This window comes from Scatophagus argus, chromosome 8 (genome assembly GCF_020382885.2).
Source record: "Scatophagus argus isolate fScaArg1 chromosome 8, fScaArg1.pri, whole genome shotgun sequence".
In the NCBI taxonomy this organism is placed as follows: Eukaryota; Metazoa; Chordata; class Actinopteri; family Scatophagidae; genus Scatophagus; species Scatophagus argus.
In genome coordinates, this window is record NC_058500.1 from 24,095,267 (window position 1) to 24,116,088 (window position 20,822).

At 42.3% G+C, this 20,822-nt stretch overlaps 1 protein-coding gene across 3 annotated transcripts in view; it reads right to left on the reverse strand.

The window, feature by feature from the left end:
* Positions 1-20,761, reverse strand: part of LOC124063913 (tumor necrosis factor receptor superfamily member 14-like) — a 32,453-nt gene extending 11,692 nt beyond the window's left edge. Inside the window, exons 1-11 of one of the 3 annotated variants that reach the window (XR_006844173.1) lie at positions 20,583-20,761; positions 19,820-19,920; positions 13,029-13,168; positions 12,506-12,599; positions 10,774-10,899; positions 10,069-10,224; positions 9,183-9,270; positions 8,888-9,081; positions 8,757-8,782; positions 8,578-8,633; positions 8,162-8,459 (exon numbers count right to left, since the gene is read on the reverse strand). Coding sequence is in view for 2 of the 3 variants with exons in the window: in XM_046398074.1 (XP_046254030.1) it covers positions 8,607-8,633; positions 8,757-8,782; positions 8,888-9,081; positions 9,183-9,270; positions 10,069-10,224; positions 10,774-10,899; positions 12,506-12,599; positions 13,029-13,073 (756 nt within the window). In the remaining variant the exon portion in view is untranslated. Of the gene's footprint in view, positions 1-7,928; positions 8,460-8,577; positions 8,634-8,756; positions 8,783-8,887; positions 9,082-9,182; positions 9,271-10,068; positions 10,225-10,773; positions 10,900-12,505; positions 12,600-13,028; positions 13,169-19,819; positions 19,921-20,582 lie in introns of those variants that run through there. The other 2 variants (XM_046398075.1, XM_046398074.1) reach the window with 2 other exon arrangements.
* Between the last annotated feature and the right edge of the window lie 61 nt (positions 20,762-20,822).

Genomic DNA, 20,822 nt, shown 5'->3' on the forward strand with positions numbered 1-20,822 from the left:
TGAAGGAGATCTCTGCTGACGCCGTCTTGATTGTATAAGAAGTTTGTCACATAAAGCTCAGCATCAACACACGCATGTGAGTGGATCCAGGCCAAATGAAGATCACACTGCTGAAACGTCTCCAATCCCTTGCTGATAGGTTAATTGTTTACATAAATAGAAGAGAAGGATACATCTGGACGTTGACCAATGACCTTTCCAAAACACCAAGAGAGGTGGGAGAAAGACCATCTTCCTCTTTCCCATATACCTTTGGAGCTGGAGTCATATTCACTGAGGAGTCCCAGGAAGACATCAACCATGTTAATCTCCAGATACTACAGAGGAGGTATGAAGGGTGCTGTTAAATGTCAGCTTGTGTGTGTATGACACCTTTGGTCACAGTCACACCTGAGAAGCTGCCATCTTTATTCCCCTCTGCTCACTGCTGATCACTTCACACACTCACTGCAGTCCAGTCAGTTTCAAATGTGCTGTGTGTTGCTTTCACAGGTCACATGACTAATTGTCCAATCAGCATCTGCACGTGTTTGTACATGCATCATTAGATTATTTGGCTTATTTGTCATGTCAACATTTATCTCTTATCTGTTGTTTATCCCACACACACCATCCTGCAGGCACAAACACTAAGTGGAGCCCAAACATGAATTCATCTGAAAATAGTCCCCAACAAAGGCCTGATTTCCTCCTGTTTGAGCAACATTTGCTCAAACTTGACTGCTAACAACGAAACTGTTTCAGCCAATAATGATTTGATGTTTCATATCAGAGACTGAAGCCATCACATGACTGCAGAAATCCCCTTGGTTTGAAAATAACTCTCAGTTTGCTTTCACTTTTACTTCATTGTGCTCGCAGTGACAGCCATGTTTTTGTTCCTTGATGTTATCTCTGATCAGACACACACCAGAAATGAAAATGGTCCTGGACTTTTCTAGTGAAATTTAACCCATAAACAACACATTCTAAATTAGACCTGAATTTTATTTTTGATTGTGATTTTATGGAGTGGGGAAGTCAGAATAAGACAGTGAACAAACAACAGACTCAAAGAGGAAGAAGAAAGAGGATCGTGGGGTTGATAAGAAGATCCACAAGCTTCGTGTTTACTGGCCTCACTGAATTTTCCCTCTTCAGTTATCCAGCAAGTTAAACACATCCACACAGTAACTCTCAGGACCATGAAGTGATGTTGAGATGCTTTACTTGTATGAAAAGTGTGAAACTGAAAAATACATAAACAACAATTGGTTCAGTATTGGTTTGTAACTTCACTTACACCATATCACATAACATAAGCATGACCAGCAGGTAAGTATTAAGCAAAATCAGTGTTACAGAATTAATGGAGCATTAATGAATTGCTCTGTTAGCATACATAAACCAAAAAAGGCTACCCCAAGTGATTCACTAAATTCACAGACATCATAACAGAAAGTGGTCAAGAAAATGTGCTTATATCAAAGATACATCGTTTCACAATGCATGTACTTACAGGTGATGCCTTCTCAAGGGCTATGAATGAAGGATGGCAACAGATGAACACACATCAGCTTCACTAGAGCACACAGGCCATTTTTAGTTTGCTTGAACTGTTACACAGGAAATACAATACAGTAAATGACCAACAGGAGTCACTAGAGAACCCAGTAACACTGCACTATGGTAAATAACCAGCAGGAGTCACTAAAGAACATTGAATAACAGGCATGGCCAGAACATCGTGGTTTGGCCTGTTGTTATTAGAGTTCCCTTTCTTGTTCTAAAAATCTTCACTAAAAAGAAACTCAGCATGTTGTTTATGACAAATTTAATATTGAATACATTCCAAACATTTCAGTTTTTGTTTACACGGTGCACAGCTTGTATGTAAGGCAACAACATGTAACAACAGTGGGAACGACCTCACCAATGATTTGATCAATTGTTCCATCATTAGTAATTCATGGTTCCAAATCTTTTTCCACTTCCTCACTTTGTACTGTTGAATTACTGAATGTGTTCCTTTAGCTTCATCATTGGTGCCTTTGAACTACTTTATTAATTGAGGTTATTTCCACTGTTTGCTGCACAGACTTTGATAAGACTGCAGATGTCGCTCAGTATTGTGCAGCACATGACGGCCGCCTGTTCCTCTTTACCTCACATCACTTTGAGAACGTTAATAAAATGCTGTTGTTCCCCACAGTGGAAGGAACAAATGAGCTGCAGTTTGTGCTCACAACGATTCATCAACATCTGTTCCAGAGGTGCTGATCTGTCTGTCTTTTCTCAGCTGTGAAATGTCCCAGAGACTACAGCCGGACTTGAAGCAGCCTATGAATTTCTCCATTTGCACCATTCAAACACAGTATTGCATTAAAGATTTTCTGGCACGAGCTCATCATCTGCCGTGCTGCTGGTGTTGCAGCATTTCTCCTACACAACAGAGCAGATGGAGACTTGATTAAAAATACTTAAAAAACAAGCCAAAAATGATCTGAACTGGCTCAATATGGTTCGTCCAATGTAATCCAAGTCTCTGGAAGCCTCCAGATCACACACTGATTGGGAGATGTTATCTACACTACATGTACATGCATTAGTTTGTCAGCATGCTGACGCTTTTAACTTAGTCACTACAGTGAAGATTGTGGCTTAAAAAAGAGTGTAAATAACATCTTCTTTGCTCAGTTTAGGTTTTCTGAGCTTCCTTAGGCTTGGATTCTACTGGACAAGCTGTATGGAGTCATTTTCTGTGTTTTACTTTATTTACTTTTTAACATTTTAAACCAGTCCTCAGCTTCTTCAGTTTATTAGGAGGATGTTGTTTTGCTGTGAAGCTCCACAAAAGCTTTGGAAACTAAGAAACCTGACTTTTCTCTCACAGAGACACAGGGAGACCAACTGTTGTGCAATGTGGTGAATTACATCCCAGTAAATATCAACAGTTGTGTATTTTATTTCCGACCCTGAGCCCAATGTCAGGAGCAATTCCTCTGATGCAAACTGGACTCCACTTGTTGGGGAGTAATGAAGCTCTCATCAGTTTGTGAGGTAAGCTGTCCTCAGACTGACAAGACAAAAATCCATGCAGGTTTCTCTTTGAACTAGCATGTTAACATTTGGACGACCAGATGGCTGAGAAGAAACAAAGAAAACAACTTTGACTGACAGCTTTTCTGATTCGCAGTCTCCTCTGTTCCAGTGAAAGCCAAGCAAGTGCCACCACTGAAGGGGTGTGTGACTTCCTTCAGCAGGACCTCCACTGGGTAATGGTCGCTCACCTCAAGTGCCTGAACGGAAACCACAGAAGAAACAGTTTAGCAGCTTCAGCACATTTCTGTGCAACAGAGTTTTGGTTTCATTTGAAATGTTTGAATATTTCACAGTTTTAGTTTGGTTTGTCAAATTCTTTTTACACACACACACACACACACACACACACACACACACACACCTGCTCCTCTGTGAGTCTGTATTCCATTTGGAATTTAAATGATAAGACACTGTAATGTTGGTAATTAAAGTAGACAAGAGAAATGGTTAATGAATTAACTATTCTAAACAAAATGTGCATGTAATTTCTTCTTTGGTTTTAATGTAAAGTATGAGCTATCTCAAGTATGAAGTCAAAGTACAAGTACTGATGAATTGTCCCCATGAGTGATTTTACTCTAAAATTATGCACAAGGTCTTCAGAGAAAATGAGTCTTAACAACAAGTCCCACGAGGGACTGGGACAGCAGGTGAGAGCATGTGGTCTGAAACACAGGAGAGTCCAAAATGAGCGAGCTCCAAAACACTAACAGAGGAGTCCAACAGAGACACACAGGAACACACTTCTCCAGGAGAGCAGGTCCTTTAAGGAGGAAGTCAGGAAGACCATGACTGGACTGCATGGGTAACAGGTGTGCAGTAAAGTGGATCACTGGAGGAGGTGACAGCCCAGCTCCAGAAAAAGATATGAAAACTTGTACTAAACTCTTAGGACCTTGCAAAATCCTGCAGCTCGATCCAAATCATATTCTTGTTCTGAATTTTTGAGATTTGCTTGTGATCTTTGTGATTCTTTGTCTGTGCAATCAAAGTTTCACCAACTGACTATTTTTCATTGGACTGAGTTGAAATTTGTACCAAACAACCAAGAGATTCCAAGAATAATTTGCATCATGTTACTAAAACCTGGTAATCTTTTATCTTAACAAAATTAGATTTTAAAAAAATCATATCTCCACTAGTTTTTCCATTCTTCAAACCAAACTCTGAGCATGTGCAGTATTAATGTAGGAGTTACTTGTTCCTGCATGACAAAACCTGGTGGCACAGTTCAGTGATGCCACGCTGGACGAGGAGCTAAACACCAAGCAGAAGGTGTGGTGACTGACAGGAGATGACACACAGAGACGTGTGGGCTGGAGAAGATGATCGCTCGGCTCTTATGTACTCACTTACTCCTGCAGCAGAACAGCTGTGGTGTGTGTTCAACAAGAGGTGATGGAAACAAGGTCAGAGAGCAAACACTATGTGACTTTAGGCTGTTCCAGGGTTTAGTTTAACATGTGGTTGTTGTTTGTTTGTTTGTTATGCAGTTTACACAATTTACAATTAAAATTATGCCAGACAAAGGTGTTCAAATCTGTTAAATTTGATTTTTTTTTCAGACAAACTTCACTCGTATTTCAGTTCTTTCATTATTTGTGTGTTTTTCATACTGTAGGTCTGCATGTTTCTGCCTGAGCCTCCAACTTGAGTTTATTTTAGTTTCTGTCGCAAATTATGAAAATGACTGCAAAATAATAATAATAATAATAATAACACATTAAACGACAGCACAGAAAGAAAATAGATGGAACAAAAGGGACTTGTCGACTGACCCTCACACCGTCATATGAATTTGGGTTTTTTCAGTAACACTTTTAACAGAAGGGAAGGAGTGGGAGCCACTCACTGTATAATTTATTAGCCACATAGAGTTGTCTATATTTTTGTCAGAATCAGAATCAGAATCAGAATTCTTTATTTGTCACATGTGGATATGCATCCACAGTGAAATGAAAAAACAACACTCCTTTTTACAACTGTGCAAAAATAATAAAAATACAATTGACATGAGATAAAAGATAAAAAGTTAAAAAATAGAATAGAATAGAATAGAATAAAAAATAAAAAATATAAGGATAGAGATCTAACCTCAGTGGCAGAGGGAATGTAAATATACATAAATATACATATCGTATACATAGTATACAAGTATGCATGTGTGTGTATGTGGGGGTGAGTTAAGTGGGGGAAAGAGAGTTCAGTGTCCTGATGGCCTGGGGGAAGAAACTCTTCCTCAGTCTTTCAGTTTTGGCCATGCGGGACCGGAGACGTTTCCCCGATGGCAGCCACTGAAAGAGTCTATTGTGCGGGTGGTTTGTGTCTTTTAAAATCCTCTGTGCACTGGATGTACACCTGCTGGCATACACCTCTTGCATGGAGGGCAATGCTGTCCAGGTAGTCCGTTCAGCACAGCGGATCACTCTGTGCAGAGCTTTCCTGTCCTGTACCGTACAGTTGCCATACCAGGCAGTGATGCTCCCAGTGAGCACAGACTGTATGGCTGCAGTGAAGAAGGTTCTCTGCAGCGCTGTGGAGACCCTGAATTTCCTCAGTCGCCTGAGGTAATACAGCCGCTGCCTCGCCTTCTTCACCAGGGTGGAAATGTGGGTGGTCCATGTCAGGTCCTCGGAGATGTGGACGCCGAGGTACCTGTAGCTGCTGACCCTCTCCACCAGTGTCCCATAAATCCTGAGAGGGGTATGATGGCTCCTCTGCTTCTCCCTCCTGAAGTCCACAATCAACTCCTTGGTTTTGTGGATGTTCATGTCTAGATTGTTTGTACGACACCATGATGCCAGAGCATCCACCTCCTCCGTGTAGGCCGTTATCCTGTTATTGGAGATCAGACCTACCACCACTGTATCGTCGGCGAACTTTACAATGATGTTGGAGGGGTACATGGCTTTACAGTCATGGATGTAGAGGGAGTAAAGCAGAGGACTCAGGACGCAGCCTTGGGGGGCGCCGATGTTGAGGGTGCGTGGGCTGGAGGTGTGTTTACCATATACATTTCTCTATATTTATGTTATTCTTATCTGTTTTCTATATTTAGCTAACAGTTTATTGTTTATTTTTTGTTTGTTTGCAAACTGCCCTGTGAGCTGCTTCGTTACTTTATAAGCTGCTGAATATCCAATTTCCCTGAGGGAGTCACCCCACAGGGATTAATAAAGTGAAGTCTAAGTCCAAGTCTAGACAATGACTGACTGACAACAGAACGTTTCCATGACAACGTAATGGTTGTATTTCCATTTCTTACATCCTGTTACTTTCTTATTTTAACGGTGGGGAGAAACTCAATGAATCAGAATCAGAATCAGAATTGTATTTATTGCCATAAGTGAAAAGATTTCATATTACTAGCAATTTGTCTTAGTGATTGGTGCATACATAAAACATCAGAACAAGTAACATATAATAATAGAATAAAATAAAATTATCGTTCTAGAGAAGTACAGAGTGAGAAGTAGTGCAAGTAAGTGAGGTAAACAGTGCAAATGGTCAGCAGGTGGATCTTGACATGAGCACAGATCAGTTCCTGTACTGAAGTAATTAAAGAGCAGAGCAGTATGTTAATCAGCTGCTGTTCAACAGTCCAACAGCAGAGGGGGAGAAGCTGTTCCTGTGGTGTGAGGTTACCTCCTGCCTGAAGGGAGTTTCTCAAAGAGTCCACGTCCGGGATGAGAAGGGTCAGCTGTGATCCGACCTGCACGCCTCAGAGTCCTGGAGGTGTACAGGTCTCTGAGAGATGGAAGGCTGCAGCCGATCACCTTCTCAGCAGACCTCACAGCACGCTGCAGTCTGTGCTTGTCCCTGGCAGTGGCCCCAGCGTACCACACAGTGATGGAAGAGGTGAGGATGGACTCAATGATGGCCGTGTAGAACTGAACCATCATCTTGACTGGCACCTTGAGTTCCCTCAGCTGCCGCAGGAAGAACATCTGCTGGACACTTTTGATCACTTGAGGTCCCGGGTGATGGTGGGACCCAGAAAGCGGAAGGAGTCCACCATGGAGATGGGGGTATCTGTCAGGGTGAGGAGGAGCGATGGAGCTGGCACTTTCCGAAAGTCAATGATCATCTCCACTGGAGACTGGAACTATGGTGGAGGCTTTGAAGCAGACTGGCACATGGCATGACTCCAGAGAGGTGTTGAAAATGTCTGAACACTGGAGTCAGCTCGTCCACACAGTGTCTCAGGGTGGAGGGGGACACAAAGTCTGGTCTGGGAGCTTTGACAACGTTACAGGAAGACAGCGCCACCTACTGTGCCGAAGTGCACCTCCCGCAAGGGAGAGGGAATTTCTATGTGATACTCAGAGCTGATCACTTCACTGACGCATACGGTATGAAGACAAATAAATACATAAAACACAGACATCACTACAGTCAGTGGTTAACATCATGCAGCGTTAATTTCATCCTTTCTGTTGTGTGAAATATTCCAAATCACAGCTTCACAAAACCTGTTGCTGGACAGTTCATCAAAGGTCACAGTCAGTTAAATATGGACTAAGATTTTAACAGATGCAACAGAGGAGCTAACTGGATCAGCTTCTGATGGAGCAGTAAAAACGACCAGAGACAGAGACAGAGACAGAGACATACCCACACTGTGTGATTAGGAGACAGTGGGACAGGGGAGTTCACAAACAAAGTTCAGCCATGTGTGGACTAAACATTATGTGTCAGAGACATGTGGACGTATTTTGGTGCATTTTATAAATGCATTGATTTAAGCAGCGTATGGTGCTCACTGCTTGCCATGTTGTCATACCTAAAATTGAAAGAATCCTCCACTGATCCTCCACAAAAGGGAAATTCAGGTGTTGTAAAGAAACTAAGACAATGAAAAAATACATTTATATCACCATGCAGCACAAGACAAAAGCAAAGTGTCCAATGAGGGAATGTGGAGGATGAGTTCAGCAGTCGTGTCATGCAGGCTCAGCTCACAGCCCTGTGGGGCTTCAGTACACAAACTGCATACCAATATGATGTCTTGTGAACTTGAAATATTCAGCACATGGACTCTTCTGACTATTTGCTGCTTTTCTCCTGCACCTGAACTCACCTGGGCTTTTTTCAGTTAAAGTTTTCAGTCTGTCTGATGTTCAGGTCCCCCTGTGAGCTCTGTGTGGCCCCCACAGGAGATCACGTACAGCAACATGAAGATGACCTACTGGAATTCATCACAGAAACACTCTGACTGAGACTTTCCTCCTCAGGGATCTGCTGGATGAGGAGCCTGGAGCTGTCACACAGTGACAACACAACATGTGTGTGAGATGATGATCCACTGCAGACCAGCAGTTCTGTACAGGAAACTGTGTCCAAAACAGTCTGCATGTTTACACATGAACTGTTGCATCCTGAGGAGAGGAAAATATTGAGCTTAAACAGCAACACTTTGCACATAAACACACCACAGAACGCTGCTCAGCTGGACAGCTGATGGACACTTTAATGAAGGACACACTGCTGTCTTACCTGCTGCTGTTACTATGGCTGTCAAATCATCACCCCTGATTCAGCTGCGCGTGTTCCTTTTTTGAGAAAAATTCATAATGAGTGACATCATCTTATTAATTAGAAAAATCACTTGTAGCTCCTTCTGTACATGCAGTGAAACAGACTTGTTAGTAACAACAGCAGAGTGTGAGACTCACTTCTCTTGTCTTGCTTTTTCTTCTTCCTGTAATAAAACATTATCGATGAAAAAGACCAGAATTAATAACTTCATGATGTGAAAGATAATATTATCCTATTCATATTTTTATTGTGTAAACATGAATCATACCTGTGGGTTCACTGCTTTTCCTCTTTCTGATACGCCACCATGCAACTGCTGCAGCTGCTGCTGCAGCTGCTATAAGACATACGAGCACACCAACACCGACCACAAGTCCTGTGTTGTCTGGACTTTGCTCTCCACATTCAGCATCAGTTGAAACAGTCCCTGCTTTTATCAGCTGACGATGCTCTGATTCACATCTGGAAGGACAGAGGGACATTTTTTACAGGAACATCTGGAGGACACCTTGAACTCCCTGCTGATGTCACAATTGAGCCATCTGATGTGAAGCTTCACTTACTGTGTGTGTGGCTGACAGGATGGAAATGTTCCATCAGAATATGTTCCCTCACTGCAGTCAGAGCACTCAGTGTCTCTTAATGCTGTTCCTGTGCAAATGACAAATATTGAAACGTCCTGTCAGTGGATTTAAAAAACATTGATTTGTTTCCAGTCCCAAGTTGTCATATTTGAGGAACAAATCCTGTTGATATTCTCTGAGGTCTGATGAGGTGTTGTAGTGCAGCTCAGCACTCACAGCCTGATGGGACTTTGATTCACACCAGATTCCTGAACAAACTGAACACTAAAATGATCCAACTGTCATTAGCTTCACTGCTTCATGCACATGTTGAAAAAATAAAATGAATGCTAACCTGCTGGTACCAGTTAAGAAGCAGATTGTCAAGAAACTGTCAGTGTCCTGCACTAGAAGACATCTACAGCTGTAGGCCTCTGTCATTGTCAGTGTCCCTTCAGCTCATCCTGCTGCCAGTCTTTTTGTTTTCCTTCACACAGGAAGAAGCTGCTGCTCCATGAAATGCTCCACTACTCGTTTTGGAGAGTTTCTTTGTGTTCACACTGTGCACAGCCACAATGTGCAGTTAAATCAAGTCGTAATCCTTTCTTTACTGAGCTCTGCTGTGTTATTTCTATGATAATTCAGTGGTGGCTGTGCTGCTGGAAAAACACCAGGACAAAGTGAGCTCCATGACAACACAGAGTTATGGTAACCTGTGACTTTTTCTTTTATTTTGAGGCTTCATTTCTGCTATCTGGTGGTCAGACGTCTCTGCTTCCAGCCTGGATGATCAAGTAATCATTACAGCTGTTTCCCTGTTTGGTGTTCTGATTTGAAAGTCAAACTATGCCATGGATCATCTTAAAGTCAGCACAAGCAAACTAACCTCTCTGACTGATGTACTGTCCTGGCTGACAGCTTGAGTGTTTCTCTGCTGCCTTACAGCCCTCCTCTGCAGAGTCCATGCAGTAGAATCCCTCCAGTGGCTCACACACAGCATCTGATGTTGCTGTACATGAAGTTTTTAATTTCAAACCAGAAGCTGCCAACACAGAGAGGAGACAAGGATATGAGCTATGAGTCTTATGTTCTGTTTGTTTATCTACATGAGAGCAACATGTTATTATTTTCTGATGTAAAGACCATCTTTAGTTTGTAGAACGTCTTTAGCAAAGGTGACAGACTTGCTGTTGTTTATGAATCTGAATATGCATGAACGACTGGTCCAGTATGATGTTATAAAGTGGAGAATAAATCCAGCTGGACAAACCACCCAGTGGACATTTGATTTCATTGTGGCAGGAAAAAGGAGACATGAGGTCAGCGCTGTCATCACTGCAAGTCCCACTGACAAAAACCTGCCAACTGCTGTTTAAAAACTGAGGAAAACACAGAGTTTAGCAAAGCCTTAGCTGGGGTTTCAGTAATGCACAGTCACCTTATCAACATGAGAACCAGACTTCAGTTTGATCAGTTCTTAGACAGCCCTGCCAGGGGGACTTGCAGCAACAAGCTGACTCAGCGTCTTTAAATCCAAGCTTTAAGGTCACAGGTTTCTATTGACAGTCAGGAAATATTCACAAAAATCTACCTGCATCACAGCTTGTACATGTGAAACATTGTGAAAGGCCAGTAGGATGATTCATGAAGGTTCCTTCAGTGCAACGCAGACAGGAAGTACTTCTGTACTCAGTGCAGTGTGTTTTAACTCGACTTCCTGTTGAAAAAAAAAATATAGATTTTTTTGACATAGAAACTTTCTAATGAAGTGAAAAAGACGTATTGTTTAAACTTACAATGCAACCGGACAGCATTCACACCACTTCGCTGTTTGCACATTTTGTTATGTTACATTCTTATTCCAAAATGGATTAAATTCATTTTTTCCCTCAAAATTCTACACAAAATACCCCATAATGACAAAGTGAAACAAGTTTTCTTGAATTTTTTTGCAAATTTATTAAAAATAAAGAAACAAAATTATAACATGTACATAAGTATTCACACCCTGTGATCAACACTTTGTTGAATCCCCTTTGGCAGCAATTACAGCCTCAAGTCTTTTTGAGGATGATCCTATAAGTTTGGCACATTTATTTTTGGACAGTTTCTCCCACTCTTCAATGCAGAACCTCTCAAGCTTGGATGGGGAGTGTCAGTGCACAGCCATTTTCAGATCTCTCCAGAGATGCTCAGTGGAGTTCAAGTCTGGGCTCTGGCTGGGCCACTCAAGGACATTCACAGAGTTGTCCTGTCCTTTGTGATGTTGGCTGTATGTTCGTTGGGTCAGGGTCTACAGGGTCGTTGCCCTGTTGGAAGATAACCGTCGCCCCAGTCTGAGGTCCAGTGCACTCTGGAGCAGGTTGTCAGTAAGGATGTCTCTGTACATTGCTGCAGTCATCTTTCCCTCAACCCTCACTAGTCTCCCAGTTCCTGCTGCTGCAGAACATCCCCACAGCATGATGCTACCACCACCATGCTTCACAGGAGGAATGGTATTGGCCAGGTGATGAGCAGAGCCTGGTTTCCTCCAGACATGAGGCTTGTCAAACAGTTCACACACACTGAAGTTTTCCTCTACTGAAATCGATCACAGGGTGTGAATTCCTCTGCATTTAACCCATCCTTGGTTGAGTACACATGCAACACCCAGCAAATTACATGAAGTGAACACACACAAACACACACAGGAGAAGCGGGCTGCCAAATTTTTTGTACCCGGGAATGGGTGGGGGAATCAAACCCACCAACCTCCGATCACAAGCCGCTTCTCCAACCTCTAGGCCACGGCTGCCCCTTTACCACAGCTGGACTCAACTCAAGTTGTAGGAACCTCTGAAGGATGATCAATGAAAGCAGGATGCACCTGAGCTCAGTTTTGAGTGTCATGGCAAAGGGTGTGAATACTTATGTACATGCTACATTTTTTTGTTCTTCATCTTTAATAAATTTGCAAAAAATTCAAGTGGACTTGTTTCACCTTGTCATTATGTGCAGAATTTTGAGGGAGAAATTTAATTCAATCCATTTTGAAATGAGACTTTGAAATACACACCATCCACAGCTCCAGTGGCCTCCTATTAGCTTCACTTTCATCATGCTGTTCTGTTCTGTATCTGCTGCTTTCTATTTTACTGTGGAAATAAAACTCCAGTGACGTGGAGTCCTATGAAGGTGCATTTCACTTGTGAACACAAACAGCACCAACCATGGAAGTATGACTGAGTCCACTGACCTCCACCCAGTTGGTTCTGGAGTTTAACAAAGACGCCATTTGTCACTACACAAGTGAAAAACCTCTTCAATATTCAACTGGATCTTACCAGGGGGACACATGGGACAGCATTCAGTCCCTATCTGATACTCTAATCGACGACATGTGAGGGAGTGTCCTCTGAAGACATTCATCACAAGTATCTGTGGACAGTAAACAAAGTTTATGTTGCAGGTGAGTTACAGCATGGAGTCACATGGAGTCACATGGAGTCACATGGAGTCACATGGAGTCACATGGAGTCAGGGTGGTGAAGTTAGTGTGTGGACTGGCAGATAAAATGCACAGAGATGAAATCTAAGCTACACTCATGTGATGTGGTCTCACCTCAGAGTGACAGTTGAGTCTGCATATGTTACCATGGAGACACACCAGAATAAACCACATGTGGAACATATTTTCCACTTAATCCCACAAATACTCTTTATTTTTGTATTTATTCATTTTAAAACAGCTTTGAAATGTGCTTTCACAGGTGCTGGTGGACGCTGCCTGTTTTCAAACTAGAAGCATCTGATTTATGAAATGATGCCAAACAAACAAAGGCTTCCCGTGACAACAAATTATTTTACCATCAGCACTGCTGCAGCTCTGACTGATGTTCTTCTGCACGTCATTTTACACAACAGTCTTCAAGGGCTGAAGACATCATCCGCTGAGGTTTGGGATGAGCTGACGAGTAAAATCCAGAACAAGGACGCCCTCTGGAAACCTGAAGAAAACACATCCATGTGGTGATTCCACTAACTGCCAAGGAAACAGCTTATTAAACCTGGTTAGCACAGCCGGATTTGTCACTTTAAGCTTTAAACTTTAAAACATTAACAGGTGCAGAAGTGCTTTAAAACACCTGAGCTTCTGTGTCAAGAACAGCTGAGAGAAATTCTTCACACAAACTTCTTCTGAATTGTAAAGTGTAATTCCCAGGACGAGTGCTGTTGGTGTTGGGGTCTCCAGGCTCACCTGGTGTTTCTCCTTTGTCTCCTTGATGCCAGTTTCTAGTACTGACCTAAAGCCCTCACCTCTCCATTCACTCAGTGTTTCTGGTTGGAGAGTGATTTTCTATTCTGATCACCACATCATCAACACATTTGCTGATGAAGATTGCTGTGCTTCTTGGAGGTGGCAGCATCTTTGAATATGTGCCAGTCTGTGCTCTCAAAACAGTCAGGTAGACCTGTGGGAGCTTCATCTGTCCGCTCTGTTTGTTCTAATGGTTTGACTCTTTTCATCAGCTGGCAGGAAGCAGGCAGGAGAAACAGGGAAATGCAGCCTGGTGGACCAAAATCAGGGTGGAGAGGGCTTTGAACCTGCCACAAATGTTTGGATAAACACAGTGTGGGCAGTTTCTGTCCTGCTGGGGATGTGAACATATTCCTGAAGATGAGGTGAAACTGTTCTGAGATCTGTTTTACTAAAGTAACCAAATAAAATACAAATATACATAATAACAAAAGATCTGAGCATTTATTCAGTCAAAGTAAAGTCATTTTAAGTTCTGTTTAGTCAGGTTTGAGGAACTGAAAGCTAAGAAATGTTCACATGATCTCTGATATGATGAGCAAATGAGTGCATTCTGATATGTGCTGTGATGTGGACTGAAAAGACAAAGTGTCTCAGCAGGAGGACAGTCGGAGATAAAAGCCAACACCCAGCAGGGTTCAGAGTCCATCACCACAGTGACTGAGCCACAGGTCACGTTTCCCTCATCTCAGACTGAACAAAGTCAGAGTTTCACTTTTTCTTAAATGAGGCCCTGGAGCCAAGCTGCCACTGCTGCTGTTCTAAGAATCAATGGGAAAAAGTTATTCATCTGTTTGATTTATTTAACCCATTTTAACCAGTTTGGTCCCACTGAGACCAACAATCTCTTGTTCAAGAAGAAGGCAGCACACAAAAAGTGACAAACAACACAAGAAACAAGGAAACACAGAAGATAAACACCAAAGTATAGAATTACTTTAAATACATAAACACATGGACAAGTACGAGCTGAATTAATCATCAGTTGGACTCATAAAAACTTACAATATCAGGCAGAAAACCAAATCCGTCAGTCTCTGATGTTTTTAGAAATCTTCTCCTAACGACGGCGCAGAGCATTTCAGATCTCTTTCACGATCCATTTCGTGTACTTTGAACAAACAAAAGCTGTTCAACGCCTGAACGGAGTCATTTTCTTTCGCTTTCATTGCTCTAAAGCCCCGCCTGCTCTGTCTGATCAAACCAGTTCCCACTTACAAACCGCGTGGAGGCGAATGGAATTTCGGTGTTGATGTGAAGCCGATTTATTCATGAGATCAATGCAGGCAGACTGTCTCACATGTGAATCTAAATGTATCGATTTAACACAAATACGACTTTCAAGAAGTCACTTTGTGCTTTAAAGCTGAGTGAACCCATAACTCACAGCGTCTGGATCACATATTAACTCAACTCAAAGGGCTTCCGTAATATTTAAACACACACACACACACACACACACACACACACACACACACACACAGCTGGCCTCGGTGTGATATGTTTCACATGCTGACCTCTAAAGACAAATGATTACATGAGGAATAAGTCGACTCAACTTGCTGTTTCTGAACATCGACGTACAGGTTTTTAGTACTTCGTCATTGGCTCTGATAATAATTCAAATTCAAACGGATCGTCAGACTGAAAATGTTCGCTCTTAAACAACTGACTTCCGCCTGGGGAGGCGAAATCGAAAGCAAAGTATCACGTAGCGCCTCCCCGTTTGTTCTTATACAACTTCTGTCGTGTAAGCTAACATTTTTATTCTCCATGAACTCTTCAGCTGCCATCGCGCTGTCATCATGACAATCAGCCCTCAACATGTTATTTGTTATAACATGTGCACATCACTTTCCCTCCTAACTGTAAGACAAGACTTAATATGTATCGCCCATTTTACAAGCAGTTCAGGTTCCATTCCAGTTCTGTTCCTTTCCCCAATCCGCCCATCCCCCTCTCTGTGTGTTTTTATCTCTTTGCCATTAAACTTCCTGCATTCCACTGCAGAATAATCAGGTCCTCTTTTCCTTTTATGGTCACAGTTGGTGGGCAGTCGTGGATCAGGGGTTAGGGTGTCGGACCCGTAACCGGTGGATCGCTGGTTCGATTCACCGTGTCGGTGTCCATGGCTGAGGTACCCTTGAGCAAGGTACCTAACCCCCACTGCTCCCCGGGCGCTGCACGTGGTCGCCCGCTGCCCCGGGTTTGCTGTGTGTGTGTGCACGTCACTTGGGTGGGTGAAATGCAGAGCACGAATTTTGTTGGAGTGAGTTCCCTCCAATGACAAAATATGTCACTTTCATCATCTTTCATCATCTTCATCATCTCAAAGTTTCTCTGTGCTTTTGTTGGACTTGATTGGAACAATTGATTCCACAGTCAATGAACAAAATGAGCTCATCCACCATCAGTGCTGCGTTAGGTTTCTCTGTCTGATCACCTCATTTCACAGATTGGTTCACTCCTCCGGTCTCTTCCCTTTGTGCTTGTACCCTCTTCACTGCCTCTGCATAGCTTCTGTTGGAAACTCAACTTTACTTGTTCAACTTCCTGACTTCCTGTGCAGAGCGCTGCTATATGCCCGTCCCTCTGCTGTCTGTAGCATGAAGGACCTCACTGGAAGCTCATGCGTCCCATTTAAACTTTCTCTCCAAGTAAACACTCCTGAAAGTCCAGAAGCACAGACAGGCTTTCAGCTTTTTAGCCATTAACTGCTTTTTGCAGTATCTTTATTCTACTCACATCTCCACACATAAGAAAACCATGTTTGAGTCTCTCCAAGCTTTCATCCACAGGTGTACATGTCACCACACACGTCACTCTTCTCTCACCTGGAATCCTTCTTTCACTGAACATTTTCCATCCTTCCAATATGCAGCACTTCATGTTTCTGTTCTTCTGTTTTCCATGTGACCAGCAAGTGAACATCTCTCAGAGTCTCAGCCATTTCCACCTCTGCAGTCGTCTCTTCAGCTCTCTAGATAACACTATCAGACTCACACTGACATGTTCCATCTTCCTTTCTGAATGTTAGTATTATGTTAAATTATTTAAATTCTCTTGTCTATTTAAAGTCTCTCTCATTGTGCTGACCTACTTATCACTTCCCCTTCCTTGTCATCTACCACCACAAACTGAAATAAAGCCACATTCTGCACATTCTGCACATGAGGACATTCTGCACATTTGTTGTGACAGCTTCAGCAGTTAGTGTCCTCAGTTTCCAGACACTCACTGAGTGTTCAAAGAAAAGCTGATGGAACACAGCGGTAAACATGAGCCTCTAACAGCTTGTTGAAACGTGTTGCTGCCATCAAATTCAGAATGAGGGTCTATTTGCAACAATAAGAATGTTTAGCAATTCAATATAACTGATGTTAGTAAATTACATTTTACTTTTGTTTTACACATCACCTCAGCCAGCGCTGTAACAGTCAGTGGGTTTAAGTACAATCAAGACTCACGTCTTTCAAGAAGTGCAGGAAACTGTGGTGCACTGAAGCAGCAAATGTACAAATGAAAGAGGAGTGTAAATGTGTGAAGGATGATGTTAAATGTCAGCATGTGTGTGTATGACACCTTTGGCCACAGTCACATCTGAAAAGCCGCCATCTTTATTCTCCTCTGCTGATCACTTCACACACTCACTGCAGTCTAGTTAGTTTCAACATTTATCTGCTGTTACTAAAACAGAAATGATTCTTATGATGAGATGTTTCATTTGTGCTCACAACAATTTCATGACAAAAATACAAAGCAACAAAATTCTAATAAAACTCATGTATGAAAACATATCAGTGGGCCACACTGCTGCACTGGCTGACGTGTCACCTCAATCCCAAACACACACTCTTGTTTAGACTCAGAAACCAAACTGTTCTCGTTTCTATTCTGACTCGACCCACACACACCATCCTGCAGCCCAGGGTTGCAGGGTAATAATGTAATGTGGTAAACCGCGAGGTCTTATCAGTTTCAGTACCGTCAGTTAAAAAATGCAGTGCACTTATGTAGGAGATATGGATTGAATATTAAACAGAATTTATTTAATGCCGTGTGTGGTTGAATTTTCAGTTTTACTTTTGTAGTACAATATGTTTGGAGACGTTCAATAAAGTTTGTGAACGCAGCCGACGGTAATGGGGGCCCTCGGAGTACAAAGTACAAACCTGTACTGATGCACTGACAACATACTAAACGTCCTTTAAGGACATGGTAAAAGTCCTGGATGCCCAGAACGAGCTGCCTGGACGGAAATATGTCTCACAAACAGCCGTCCCATATTTCTATTTATATTTACACAGGCTGTGTGTAATAAAATAAGTGCCGTCAACTGACTCCCGTGCGTAACATCTAAAATAAATACTACAAGGCTGCGCTCTTTTAACATGAATATAAAGGAACTCTTCTCAGATAAAAACTACTTGCAAACAAAAAACACATCTGGACTGACTCACCATTTTAATCACGCGGCGTGCTGCCAACTTGAAATAATAAAGTCCGTTCGCTCTATGCGTTTGAAATAGCCTGTATATGTAATAAAACTATATTAACAAAGTGACAAAGATCAGGGTAGATTTCGCTGAAGTCTCTAATGAGAAATCCGCTGTTGAGAAGTTCAAGCCTCCATAATCACAGAGAAGCGATGGCGTCTTGTTGCGCACTTGTGGCATCCATGAGCGGGGCTGCAGCTGCAGCCGACTTGTCCTCACTTGTAGTTTCTTTGCTTCAAAATTCAAATTGTGCTTGTAGGGAATATTTTCACCAGACATTTTGATCAGGGGATTAAAATACCAACAGATTGTAACGGAAACCCGGGTCATGGTACCGCGGTAAAATGTGGAGGAGGTTTGGATACCGCCCAACTCTGCTGCTGCCACAAATACTAAGCAGAGCCTCAACATGAATTAATGTGAAAATAGTCCCCAACAAATGCCTGATTTCCTCCTGTTGAGGAAATAAAGAAATGAGTATATATTTCGAACATTAAACAATCCTGACCTGGATACTCTGAATTATCCACAGACCAGGAGAAGAATATGCATTTTTGCACGATTCCTTTCGAAATGTGTTTGCTGTTGCAAATTAGTTGCATAAAAACACAGACAGGACTACAGGTAGCAGCTTCCATCACAACTAAAACTGTATCTTATACTTCTTGACTAAGTAAGTCTTATCAGCCAAATAAATGCAAACATATACTGCAGCCAAACAGTCTCTGGCAGTGCTGGAATATTAGATGTGATGTTTTGGACTAATACGACTGCTGCATTACTGTGGGTTCAGGTCAGGTTGTTGTGTCGGGTTTCTCCAAGCCCTTTCATTCATAATGGCTGCTTCTGCTGGAAATGCTGACACTGAACCCAAACAGAGACTGAGACACTTCATGGAGCTGAGAGGAAAACACAACAGCCAGTAATTCATCACTACGAGGAACATATTTCACAGTAAACAAAGCCATCCAAGCAACAGCTGGTTGATGTGATTAATTCCCTCCCAACACGTAGTTCAAAGCTCTTCCTCTGTGTCAACATCTGAGCTCAGACTGAGCAGAAAAAGCACAGCAACATTTGTGTCGTGTGTGCTAATCCTGACATCAAGTCATTCTTAAGCTCAGCACAGACAACTGTGTTCAGTCAGAAGCTGCACCATCTGTCATGTGAATTGTTAGTTACAAGATACTGATGCAACTGACGATTAAGGAAGTTTTAGCTTATTAATTCCTATGTCTAAAAAGTTATTTGTTAAACTGGGGCCTAAAGCAGACAGCTTTCATGAATGAGGAATAAAGCCAGTCTGGAAACAACGTGGTGAGTCTGATCTCTATCTGCTACATGTGAAACAAACAAAAAGGAAACACATCATTAAAAGGTTTCAGTCTTTGGTTAGATATTAAGCATTTGTGTCCAAAACAGAAGCAGAACTGAGTCACCACCAATGAAGCCACTGAGGATCACTTGTACAAACGATCATAAGACCAAACTGGTGAGACAAGAATGAAAGTCAGCTGAGGACAAAAAACAAACACACACACACACACACACACACACACACACACACACACACTGTGCTGTCCTCACACTACGTGACTACGTGAAGTTAGACAGCCAGCGAACAAACTAAAAAAGGTCTCCAAACAAGGTTTGCGTTTCTTGATTTTACTGAAGAAAGTTCAGTATTTTTTTCTTGTAACTGAAATATACAGAACGAGAAAAATAAATTCCTAGCTAACACACAGTCCACACTTAATGATGAGCCGTTTGCATTACATTACATTCTAACAAACAAAATACTTCTAACTCGTGTCCAAGTGCTGTCCGAACACATCAGTACTCACAAAGACGAACGTTTCCCCAAAGGACAAGCGCTTTCAGCCACATTCAGCACGTCAAAGATCCACGGAAAGAGCGCTCACTCGTTCCTGTTTCTCCTGGCTTCCTGTTGTTACACAAAACAACAAAGAGCATTTGTGCTAGAGATATCTCACTCTGATCAGACTTCAAACCAAAACAGCCTGAATGTTTTTAGCATAAATTTATTAACGAATAACTTATTCATAAACTTATTTATGTAACTTATTTCCATCATGAACTACATGCTGCCTTTGACCAAAACGCATCACACACACACACACACACTGTCAGATACTTGCATCAACACATGCAGCTGAGATTTGAGCAGTAAAACACTTTTTTAATCTCTCATGAGCTCTTTGAGAGACCAAATCAAGCCTTTTATTTCATTTACGCTCCTTTTGCACTGATTCAGTTTGATTCATCTCATTTCCGTGACAATTATTTTTCTTTTCTCTCCTGGTTTGCCAACAGTTGAAGCAGCATTCACAGCACTCATCTTGCATGTACAGAAAAACCAATGCAAAGCCAGCAACATCAAGAGCCACAAGCGACATCATAACTTCATAACAAGTCCCGCGCTGCGCAGCAAACCGCACACTCGCCGGTGTCGCGGCAGTCCAAACACCGCATCAAATCAGCGACAATCAACGCACCGAGACAACACGCACGCTTCCACACGACAGCAGCCAGTTCAAAGTGTTTCCGACAAACCAGCATAACAGCAGAACTAAACAGGTTACATACCGCTGATCACCATGCGATGTTGCCCGGCTGATGCGCTGCCAGTGTGGGATCAATCATTCAATCTCCATTCATTTGCTCCGCGGCTTGTCGAGTCCCTCAAACTCAAGTTGTCTCGATCTTTGCTGACAGTATGGGGCGACTATTCCAAACAAAGCAAAAATGGGCTAAATAGGGGGAAACTTTACCTGCTGGACGCGCTGGCCTATCAAGAAAAAGAAATCGTTCCAAAAGATGTGTTAC